This window comes from Microtus ochrogaster, chromosome 15 (assembly GCF_000317375.1).
Source record: "Microtus ochrogaster isolate Prairie Vole_2 chromosome 15, MicOch1.0, whole genome shotgun sequence".
Taxonomy (NCBI): Eukaryota; Metazoa; Chordata; class Mammalia; order Rodentia; family Cricetidae; genus Microtus; species Microtus ochrogaster.
Window position 1 is genome coordinate 30,637,324 of NC_022017.1, and position 12,559 is coordinate 30,649,882.

Sequence of the window (12,559 nt, forward strand, 5' to 3'; positions counted from 1 at the left end):
TTCCAGGTTCTGGCTATTACAAACAATGCTGCTATGAACATAGTTGAGCATATACTTTTGTTGTATGATAGGGCCTCTCTTGGGTATATTCCCAAGAGCAGTTTTTGTTCTTCTAAGCAAATTTATTTTACTTTAAATCAAGTAAAATAGAGTAGGAATTACTATTTGTAAAACAGGATTTGATGTTTGAAAAATTAATAACCCATGAATGTAGAGTTGAATATTGCTGAAAACATTACAGAGATGACCAGAGGAAGTATTCTTCATAAGCATGAAGAATGTAAAGATGTTATAACCCTTTCTGACCTCCCTTCCATGTGATGTATTTATGTGATATGTATGTGTGCATTCTCTATTAAATCTTCACATGTCCTTGTATGGGGCACAGAGAAACCAGTAAGCAAACTGCTACAGTCATTTGTGTAAAAAGTGTAAAGGTGGTAAACAGAGAAGAGCAGGAGTGGTGGAGTCACATCAGAAGTCTTGAAGGCAGTGCTTCAGTTTCAATGTTTAAGTTGCTTCTGCCCAAAAATGTTCTGTGTAGCTTTGCTACATACAGGTCCAGCTCCAGAGGTTTTGCCTGCTTTGTAGTCTGGCTCCTGCTGTTGCTCTCCTCCTTCAGTTCTACTGACATTGGTCCCTCTCAAGTTTCAGCATCTATTCAACTCTAAGTGTAGCTTGGAAGTGTCTTCATCAGCCTAAATTGGGATTTGAGTCTTTTCTTCTTATGCTGTCTTTGGTACTTGCTGAGTAAGCTAGACTTCCATCTTTCTGACCTCTTTGGTCGTGCATTCTCCTCTGCTTTTACCCTTTATGATTTTTTACTTGCCCCATTTGAGCCTCCAGCATTCTTGGTGGCTTTTATAACACATCAAGTGTGTTGCCTGAAGGTGTGGCTGTGGAATATACTGTTCTGTTCAGTGCCAGTGGGTGTCTGTGTTTATTCAGCTTTTTCCCTCTGGAACTGTCATACTCTCTTGTTTTTTTCTCTGTTTATGCATGGGATAATATTGGTCTAGAGTAAAATAGATTTTAATGAAAATGGAGTAAGGTAATGTATTGATAGTGTGATTGTAAAGTAAGCAAGAGAGAAAATAATATGATAGTGTTGAAATAGCAATCAAACAATATTTTTTACAGTAAGGATAAAATAATAATAATAATGTGTTGTTGCCATCTAAGTTTTGTTTGACTGTATTTCATAATTTTGATAGTGTTTGTATTATTAATTAATATGGTTATTTGCTTGAATTTTCCCCATCAACCAGAGGATTATGTGCTTCTTCATTATTGTCTGTTGACTTGTTCTCATTCATCATGAGAAGAGCAACTCATTCATCCATTCATAGACAGCTTCTCAGTGTGTAGTTCAACCTGACCTGAAACTCAGTATATAGACCAGACTAGCCTATATTTTACAAGATTTCCCCATTTATACCTCCCAAGTGTTGGGATTAAAAGCATGTACCACCACAACGAATGAGAAGAGTAAACATTTTTATCATTTTTATGATGCTTTTTTACTCTTTTTTTTTTATTATTCTGTTCAGATGAGTCTTTGTCTGCTGTGGAATAGCGGTCTTGTTCCCTGTAAAGATTTATCACTCTTGTTGATTTTAATAAAACACTGATTGACCAGTAGCCAGGCAGGAAGTATAGGCAGGGTGACCAGACTAGGATATTCTGGGAAGAGGAAAGGCTCATTCTGCAGTCACCACCCAGATGCAAAGGAAGCAAGATGAAAATGCTGCCCTAAGAAAAGGTACCAAGCCACGTGGCTAAGCATAGATAAGAATCATGGGTTAATTTAAGTTGTAGTAGGTAGTTAGTAATAAGCCTGAGCTAATAGGTCAAACAATTTATAATTAATATAAGCTTTCTGTGTTTTTGTTTGGGACTGAATAAATGTGGTACCAGGTGGGACAGAAACTTCATCTACATCACATTTGTCCTCCAGAGATTAATTGGTGTCTTCATCAATTGGAATGAATGTGTGTAGTTATGTGGTCAGACATGGTAGTATATGCCTTTAATCCTGATACTTGAGAGGCTAAGGCAGAAGGATTGTCCTGAGTTTCTGACCAGCCTGGGCTCCCTAGTGAGTTCCTGGCTAACCAGGATTTCATAGCAAGACCCTATATCAGAACAAACAAACAAGAAAAGATAATGGGAAGTGAATGTGTTATGGGTCCCTACGTCCTGGCCCATCAAAATGTTTTTATTGCATGATACCAAGAAACCTGTCCTTGCAGACTAAATTTACCAGGTAGCCCTGTTGGAATCATTAGACTGAGGTGGGCACATTCAGGTTTCTCCTGTTACGGTTTCCTCTTTGTAATGAGGCACTGAGACCATGCAGTGAGTGTAGTTTCCCTGCACTGTCATCCATCAGTCACAGCATATGTTAGTGATTTTGCCTTGTACTGATTGATGTGTTGATTTTTCATAGATGGGCATTTGTGCTTCCATCCTTCTCTGTTTTGTTTTTTTAATTGGATGTGTAAGAATCAGTTTGTCCACACCATGTTGCTTGTGAGGGTTATCTGTATTGTTTATTGAAGCTGTACTTTGTGCCAGTCTGTCTTAGTATCAGGGCTAATAGATCTTTTTAGTCCACTTTAGCTTTTTTGAAACAGCCTCCTGTTCCCAGTAGTTAGTCAACTTGTAGGCATCTTATGCTCACAATTCATGTGAGCTCCAGGAAGCAAGATACCAGTGGCACTACTGAGAACAGATTGCTTTGAAGCAGTAACAAAGAATAACTTTATTGGGGGCATGTTATATTTAACTGGTTTTTGGAAATCCATGGAGAAGCAACATAGCTAGCTCTTAGTGTGGTGACAGAAGTATAAAGAAAGAAGTATAAAGAGGAGGTGAGGGGAAGCAAGATGTGGGTGTAAAGTGTCACAGGCTAAGGGCTATGGATTGGAATTAAATAAGATTGGAATTGAATTAGAGCACCTTGAGCAAAGAGTTTTTGTAAGATACACTCAGTGTAACATGCTCAAATAAGACCAGAATCCTTTAGAAGGGCAGCCTTGCCTTTCTACATCTACAAGCAAACTGGATTTAGTTCCTTTTTGTGTAAAGTCATAGTGTCTCCCATTTTACTCTGCTCTTGGCTGCACTTACATGTTTTTACTGAAGAGGAATTCTACATCTATATTCTTTATTGCTTTTTAATAGCTGTAGCTAATTTGCACATGAGTATGTACTGTGTGTGTGCGTACATACACACACATGTGATAACAGGTAGATATTAACCTATCTATTTCTTACTGAGTTATGCACTTACCCTCTATTACTCTCACTTAGCTCCTTGGCCCATACTACCGCTTCATGGTGGGCCTAGTGAAGAGAAACTTTAACCCTCTGATATTATTTCTCTGCTCAGGACATGATAGTACCTTTTCTCCTTGAGAAAACCCTATAGTCAGGATTTGCAGGGGGCTGAGTGACCCATCTTCTCTCTGGACTCTTGTTTCTGCTCAGATTTTGCTTCTATTCTAGCTGTAATTGCCTTCTCACGTGACCTATAGCTCCCTTCCTCACTTCCTTCAGACCATAGTTAGGGGTCACTGCCTCAGAATGCCTCTGAGTGCCCTTTAGCACTTTCAACACCCATTTCCCCTGCACATAGATTTCTGTTGTTCTCTGGCTTGCACAAAGACATAGAGTTTAGATAGCTAGCACCCTGCCTCTCTTCAGTGCTTGTTGAGTAGTGATTAACATGATCTACCTTAGAGGCCGTTTATGGTGATGTGCCAATGGCTGTTCCAGAGTTGTGTTTACATGACTCATTTATTTTTCCAGCATCCTGGTGAGAGTATTGAGTTTCATTGACATGATGGCTGACAGTGAGTTAGTGACATGACACAGGTCCACTGTAGGCAGTTTCTTTGATCAAGATCCCCCTTTTTTAAAAATATTTATTTAACTTTATTTTATGTGCATTTGGTATGAAGGTGTTGGATTCCCTGGAACTGGAGTTATAGGCAGCTGTGAGCTGCCATGTGGGTACTGGGAATTGAACCTGGGTCCTCTGGGAGAGCAGTCAGTTCTCTTAACCACTGAACCATCTCTCCAGCCCCCTACCCCCTGTTCTTATAAAAAGATAGCACCTGTGTAAAATGCTGACAAGTTTCTAAGTTCCTAGTTATTGCCTATAGCTGATAACCAGAGTCAGCATCAGAATGCTGCATCTAGAGATGGACTAGGCAGTGTTTAATTGGGACCTGTTTCCTTAACTGTAGCTGACAGGACACTCACAGTGAAGAATCCTGTGGTTTTGAAATTTGCTGAGCAAATACTTTCCTACGTGCAGAAAGCCAAGGACTATACCTCTTCACTCACATAGCTGATAAGAAACAGAGCACATAAGTAGGTAGTTCCCAGTAAGTTCTCCTTTGAGAATTAATGACACCTGTGATGCTTCTGTAGACACTTTCCCCAGAGTGTATCTATCTTGAGTTACTAAATGCTATCTTGGTGCAGAAGTAAAGTAGAACCTAGTTGTTCTGTTTTGAGAGGGTCTCACTGTGAAACCCAGGTTCCCTCCATTTATCTCACAGCTCTTCTGCTTCTGTCTTCCATGTACCCACCATACTTTGCCTGGTTTTATAATAAAGTAGACCTGGTGTATAGATAGTGAACTCATCTCAGAAGATATTATTAGCTGGGCAGTGGTGACATATGCCTTTAATCCAAGCACTCAGGAGGCAGAGGAAGGTAGATCTCTGTGAGTTCAAGGCCAGCCTGGTCTATAAAGTAGGTTCCAGGACAGCCAGAGCTGTTACACAGAGAAACCCTGTCTCGAAAAACAAAAACAAAACAGCAAAATAAGACACCATTACAAAACTATTAGAAATCAGCTGGTTGTGGTAGTACATACCTTTAATCCCAGCACTTTGCAGAGACAGATGTGTGTCGTTGTGAGTTTGAGGCCAACATGATCTACATAGTGAGCTTCAGTCAGGTCTGAAAACAAACAAACAACAAAAAAAGAAAGAAAAATGAGTTTTTATAAAAACTATACTATAGTAGCATTGTTCCAGCAGTCAAAAAGTAGCAACAGTTCTTAAGGCCACAGTCAATTTTGAGGATAAATACTGTGTCATACCTTGGTGAAGTGTCCTCCAAAGAGGATGGAACTGCTGCTGTTAGCTGCATACGCTCTCATTTGCATGTAGTTGAACTGAAACACTACAAACACTACAACACACAGTATGCAGTCCCAGGTGTAAATTATCTATGGGGAACTTGAAGATGGGGCAAAGTGGGGGTACCTGACTTGTGGGCTCCAGGCCTTCTTTGACTTCGTGTTCTGCCTTATCACAGAGTGACTAAATTGTAGCAGCTGCTGCATGGATGCACGAGGTTTGTCCATTTAAACATTGTATGTGATCTTACTTTCAACATTATACTTCAGAGTTAATGAGTTATAGACTGTAAATTCAGAAAATGATTTATTTCTAATCATTGTATTTTGTGAATCATCTTTCAGATATGAATTGAGAATTCGTTACTTGCCAAAAGGTTTTCTAAACCAATTTACTGAAGATAAGCCGACATTGAATTTCTTCTATCAACAGGTATAAAAACACTTTCTTTCATATGTTTTGTTTCTTTGAATCATCTTTATTTTGTGTTTTATTTTAGAGTAATAGTAAGCCTTATAGTTGAGGTACTATAAATATAGAGTAGTCCAGCGTTAAAAGAGTGTTAGCTCATGAAAACTTACTTTTCTACACTTGAATTTTTGTATGCTTGGGCATGTCTTCAAAGATGCTTGTTCTGTATGTGGGCAGTAACTCTTGAGCAGTGTTCAGTCATTATGCTTGGATATCAGTCAGTTTGTCATGTAGAAATCACTCTCTGTGAACTTGGATAATTTTTGGTGCCAAGTTTCATAATAAAGCAAAATGAGACTTCTCTTTAAGAAAGCCAAAGGCAATTACTTGTGGCCTGTCCTAGTTACTTTCCTTTTCTTGTGATAAGACATCATGACCAAGACAATAATTAGAAGAGAGAGTTTATTTGGGGCTCACAGTTTTAGAGGATAACTCAGTGACAGTCATAGTGAGGAGCATGGCAACAAGCAGGTATGCATGACTCTGGAGCAATAGCTGGAAGTTTATATCTTGATTCACAAGTATAAGGTAGAGAGCTGACTGGGAATAGTATGGACTTTTGAAACTTTAAAGCCTACCCCTAGTGAAATACCTCCTCCAACAAGACCACAACTCATAATCCTTTCCAGACAGTTCCACAAACTGGGGGCCAAAAAGTCAAACATAATGATTCTATGGAGACCATTCTAATTCACACTACAACATTCCACTCCCTGGCTCCCTAGCCTTATAGCCATATAAAAATCCAAAATGCATTTCGTTTAACTTCAAACGTTTGCATAGTCTTTCTATGTCAACACAGTGTAAAAGCCCAAAGTCTTCTGATACTTAAGGCAATCTCTTAATTTTGACCCCTGTAAACTCATACAGCAAATTACATACTTCTTGCATACCATTGACACAGAATATACATTACCATTCCAAAAGGGAGAAAAAGGGACATAGTGGTGAAATATTGGGCCAAAGCAAGATAGAGATTAGGCAGGGCAAACTCCAAAACCTGTAATGCCATGTCTGGAGGTTTGGATGGCTTTTCCATGTGCCTTCCGTTCATTCTGAACACTGACTGAAGACAGTGCCAAGCTACTGAGGATCCAGCATTCCTGCTTGCTAACTGCACAGCAGGTGTGAGCTTGTGCTCTGAGATGACACATCATCTCTGTTTCTAAGACCCTTCCTGTCTGTTGTCAATACTTGTCTGCAGTTCTCTTATTCACCCCCTCTTTTATCTTTAAAAATTTTTTAATTGATTAGTATGCCATTAGAAATTCCTAGAAACTATTTTGTTATGCTTGTATATGCTTTTATGATAACTCACCAAGTACTAACGCTTTAAAAGAAATAAAGGTGACAGGTGTTGCTGCAGTCACCCCCTTTCCTGTGTGGTTTGCCACTGTCAGTAATCATCCAGAGTCTCCAGTGCATTGGAAAGTGCACAAGAAAATGAAAGTGCAATCAAAGCTTGAGTTTTGGAGATAAATCTACATTTTAAGCTCTATTTAAAATTTGGTTTTGAGACCCTTTGTAAATTGTCTTATGAGCTTTATATATAAAGCAGGACTAATAAAGACTGCCCTGAATAATTACAAGGACCAGAAGTGATTTATGTAAAATACTAGCCCCAGGACTTGACTGTTAGTAGATGTTCTTTAAATAGTGAGTCTTCTATGGTCATCTGTAACCTTCAGGCTTTTTCCGAGGCAGTAAGATGGGATTGTGAGGATTCCAGTATTCAGACTGAATGAACATCGTAGTAAATTAACTCAGTGTGAGAATGGATAGTTGTGTGTGTGTGTGTGTGTGTGTGTGTGTGTGTGTGTGTGTGTATACCATTTGAAGTATGGTACAGTCTGCATCATTTAATAATGGAGATATAGTCTTAGAAATTCATATTTGGGCAATTTTGTCATTGTGCAATTATCACAAAGTACTTACACAACTAAGATGGACCCATGTGGGTCTTAAGGAACAAACATTGTTTTTGTGGTCATTTTATTGACTGGAATGTCATTGTATGATACATGACTCTATATGTAAGTATATTGAAGTGCTTGATCAATCTGGTTCATTTCAGAAATGAAAGCAATTCTGATGGGATTAATAATAGAGTTATAGTTTTAAAATGATTCATTAGGGAAATAAACAGTGAAGGTGAGAAACCCTGAGTCTTATAGCACAACCTCAGGATGTGACTGTGTTCAGTGGCTGCAGAGAACACTGGAACAGAGGTCAGGCAGTGCTGTGTGACATGTGGTGCCAGTAGAGGGACATTGCACAAAGTCTGTTCAGCTATTCGAGGGATACATGAGTGTTTTCAGGCCACAAATGGTTTCAGCTCTTGAATTAACTGTCTGAATTTTGAAGTAAAGCTCTCATATGTGAGGATTTTTCCCCTGAAGATTGTTATCATTTTCTTTCTCTCTCTTTTCTTTTTTCAACTAAATATACATTTGGCTTTAATGAGTGACTTAGGCTACTTGATTGCTTTTCCTGTCTGTGAATAGTGCTTAGAAATTGCTGTATTTGATCCTTTGGACATTTGGATAATGTTCTGTTTATCATCATTATGGCATTGAAGGTCTGCAGTAGTGCCTCTGAAACCTGCCTTGGGTGATTGAAAGCCACTGAACTGTCTTTTGGCTTCCTCCCTTTATGAAAGTCGAAAGTCTCTATGAGAGTTATGAATTTAAATGCCGCTTATACTGCATTATTTCAGCTTGGAGAAAGGGTGTTTGGGCTCAATACAGGTTGGTTTTCCCAAGCAATTAAAGTAGATAAACAGTGGGAGACATGGGACTTGGAGCTTTTGCAAGGAAAGATCAGTCATGGCTGTGTGATGAATGGAATCAAAGTCCTTGAACTAAAGGCTGGTAGACTGGGAGGTAATAGTTGGAAATGTTGGGAAGTTTTTTTGGGTAATAGTCAATGTAGTTTTTCTGTAGAGAGCCTGAGAGTGACTATTTTAGGCTTTGAAGACCAAGAAACAAAATTGAAGACAATAAAAAAAAGTAGGTGTATAGCAAGAAAAGAAACCAGTATTTGTGTTGTTGTTCCTCATAATGTAGTTGATTATAGATTTTGGTAATACGGATGTGTTGTGAGGGAGGGCAGATCACGTTCCATTCTAGGTTCAGAGTACACGACCCTGTCTTCAAAATCAACTGCAGATTTTGGTTTCTTAATACAAATCTGTGAGGAGGTTGTGTGCATCTCAGCTTTGCAAACATCTTCATGCTGACATGTGTTTGTGGTGTGATTCATGAGTACTTTGTAGACTCACTGTGGAATGGCAGGATTGTGTTACTACAACTGGCTCTATCTGTGTTTGAGTGTGTTTATTGGCAGAGGTGTCTCCAATGTTCCTTTATGTAAGACTCAGCTGTGGTGCTTTGCAAATTAATAACATAGAGTGGACAGTTTGATGTGAACTTTGAGATTAAACATTGGGTTTTGAAATACATAAATTTTTGTGATCCTTGCTCTGAGGCCCCCAAATGCTTTGAGAATTGGGGTTATTGCTTAGAAAAAAATTAAAAATTGTGCAGCAGTTTAGAAGAAATTCAGCTCTTGGGTGCTCGTTTCTGCTTTGAGCTGAATAGGAAGAGTATGAAGCAGCAGAACATTGTTGTGGTGTAGTGTGTCAGTTGTTTAAAGCCACACACAGGTAACCAGTCTTAAATCGCACAAACCTGCCTTGGTAAAAGGCTCAGTGGGTAAAGATGCTTGCCATATAAGCCTGGCAACCTGAGTTCAGGTCCTGGAGCCATGCAAAGGTAGAGGGAGACAACTAGCTCCAAAGTTTCCTCTGACTTGCACACTTGTACCGTAGAACGTGCACATAAAAGACTTAGGTCTTTAGTTATTTGGGGTATTACTTATTTTATATCCAGAATTCAGCATAATTATTGACGGAATATGGACAATTATGTGGAAAGCCATTCAGCAAATATTTAGGGATTGATCATATTGCAAACATTCCTGTTTCCCATTCCTTTATTTCAGGTGAAGAGTGACTACATGCTAGAGATAGCTGATCAAGTAGACCAAGAAATAGCTTTGAAGTTGGGTTGTCTGGAAATTAGGTAGGTGGTAACACTACATTGATTCTGCATTTTGTTTTATTTTCTAGGTACTTTCCTCTTTATAAAATTACCAGTAGAATCATAATTAAATTGAGAGAGGATTCCATATTACTTAACTATTATTTGGATCTGTCTTTCTCAATTGTTTATTATTCAACAACCTAAAAATTCCTTATATACACATGTCAGCTTATGTGTTCCCTGGTATTTCAGGAGATCCTACTGGGAGATGCGGGGCAACGCCCTAGAGAAGAAGTCTAACTATGAAGTGTTAGAGTAAGTACTGCACCCCTGAGCTGTCCATTCAGACTCTGAATGTACCCCTCCTAGCTCATCTCGATTTAGAAATTGCCTGAAATGTTGGGCTTTTCCATCTCTATTTGAATGAGAAAAGGCTTTTAAGAAAAAAATTCTGATGACCTTAGTTCTATTCACAAACAATTAAATGTATTGATAAATGTCTTAAGGCTAATAATGTATATGTCCTAGCAGAACACATACACACATACACACACACACATATGCATACATAGATGTATTTGTTTTTTTAAAGGGTATACAATAATTTCACTGAAAGTAAAAATTGCCCATGAAGCCTGGCAGTGGTGGCACATGCCTTTATTCCCAATACTTGGGAGGCAGAGGCAGGCAGATCACTGTGCACTCAAGGCTAGCCTAGTGTACAAGTAGAATTCCAGAGCAGCCAGAGCTGTTACACAGAGAAACCCTGTCTCGAACCTCCCTCCTCACCCCCCAAAAATGAATTGCCAATAAATTGGTTATTAATTATTCACTTTCTCCGCAGTCAATTAAGGATTCTTTTTTAACAGATGGAGAATTGATAGTTATTTGTTTCTGATGTATTTAAAAATGTAGAATATAAAAAATATAAGTATAAAATAAATTTTATATAAATTTTTGTATAAAATATAAAAAATTTGGGGGATGTTATTTGTATGTTTGTATATTGTATTTGGTTGTTTTAAATATATGTCAGAGATACTGAAGTTTGAGTCTTTATAGAAATTATATACTATATCTTATTGATAATTAATTCAGCAAGACAGTTGATATTTATTGTATCTGAGTGAAGCTCCATTTTACTACCATTTATCACTATTGTTTCCATCTGTATTTGAAGTTTTTTTTGTGGTCTTTTGTGAGATGTGCTAAAATTATACCAAAGGTCATCCAGAGCTCCGCTGTTGTAATGAAGACTGTAATGATTTTAAATTTTATTTAGACTTTCTAGGTTAGAACAGTACTTTCATAGCATTAGCGTTTAATTCCCCCATCTTGAAAACAGGCGCTTGCAGTGCAGATTTGACCACAGAAAAATCCCCCATCTTGAAAACAGGCGCTTGCAGTGCAGATTTGACCACAGAAAAAGAAAAGTAGAAGTATTTTTGCAAAGCTGTCACAGTTAATAGTAGATACAACAGGGTAGTTTGGGCTATTGGTAACCCTTCTCAGGTTCAAGCTGTCCGTCATGTTTTCAAAGTGCCCGAAGCTCATGCATGCAGCTTCCACTTTCTGAGCTTAAGACATCTTTGATTAGGTTCATGATAGTGTATGCATAGCAGACAGTCAATGTGTTTATGTCTCATGCATTGCATTCACTAACTGAGGAGTACCAAGAAAGTCATTTTCAGGAGAATTTTTACTGTCCTTCATTGGATAGTTTGGGCTAGCGTTCTCTGTAATATACAGTGGTGGTCATGTTGGTGTCTCCCTGTTGGTACAGCAGGAAATTGGATGTCATGATCCCAGCACTGACTGTTAGTTGACTGTCATCATCTCTGTGCAGAGGAGAGGTGATCAGCCAGCATAAAAGCAAACTGTGTAGAGCTCTTTCAAATAGCACTAGCAAAAATGAGTAACAGAGTATAGGGCTCATCAGTTGAGTTAATTTGGAGCACAAGAAAATTTAAATTACATTATCATATGGTGAAAAAAAACCCAATCCTTTATATCCCAGGTTATATCCCAGGACTTTTCATAACACCTTCTCAGTCTTAATAGAACTTAATTCTTTCAAAGTGGATGTTGTATGCCTTGTTTCTAATGTAAATGAAATGAGGTTAGATGTGAACCCTGCCATTCATCCAACTTTATGCTGAAAGTGTCTTTCTTGGGCATCCTTTCTGAAGTTCACATCCACTCTTGAGTGTATACATACACCTGTCCTTTTCTTAAACTTGTTCCTCTCTTCCTCCTTTTATCCCCTCTTCCTTCTTGACCAATCCCTTTATTAACCTATATTAATCTATGTAAAAATTACGACTTTTATAAACTCTGTGTTGCCAAGTGGAAATGTGTTAGTGCAGGACTCATCAGGCTGGTATGTTGTTTTCCATCCGATCACACACTAGTTCTGATCAGTAACATATAATGCCTATCAAGGTATTTGGCTATTCATTATTTTCTATAGGACAGCAAACATCTGCAACAATAGTTTGTTTTATATACATTACTTTGATTGCTGGTGAAATTAAATACTTACCATTTGTATCCATTTATATTCCTCTTGCATGGTGAACATGTCTTTTGCTTTCTTTTGGGGTGATCTGGGTCTTGTTTGTAGGTTGGACTGACCTTCTATACTCTATCCTTTTGCCCAGCCTCTCAAGTTCTGGGAGTACAGGTGTGTGCTCCCATGCTTTGCTGGCATTTCTAATACATCGGTGTTTTTCTTTATTAATCTTGACATCTTTGCAACTTTAGCTTCATGTCTGTGGTGTCATTTGTGCATGTCTGATGGAGGAAGGTCATTGGTTAATTAAATAAAGAAGCTGCTTGCCCTGATAGGTTAAATAAAACAGGTGGGAGGAGTAAAGAGAACAGAAT

At 38.4% G+C, this 12,559-nt stretch overlaps 1 protein-coding gene across 10 annotated transcripts in view; it reads left to right on the forward strand.

Moving 5' to 3' along the window:
* The window catches only part of Ptk2 (protein tyrosine kinase 2), a 190,499-nt gene that overhangs the window by 52,018 nt on the left and 125,922 nt on the right, over positions 1–12,559 (forward strand). For all 10 annotated transcript variants that reach the window (XM_026782712.1, XM_026782708.1, XM_026782709.1 and 7 more), the window contains exons 4-6: positions 5,504–5,591; positions 9,633–9,712; positions 9,926–9,988. In XM_026782712.1, coding sequence (XP_026638513.1) covers positions 5,504–5,591; positions 9,633–9,712; positions 9,926–9,988 — 231 coding nt within the window. The remainder of the gene's footprint in view (positions 1–5,503; positions 5,592–9,632; positions 9,713–9,925; positions 9,989–12,559) is intronic.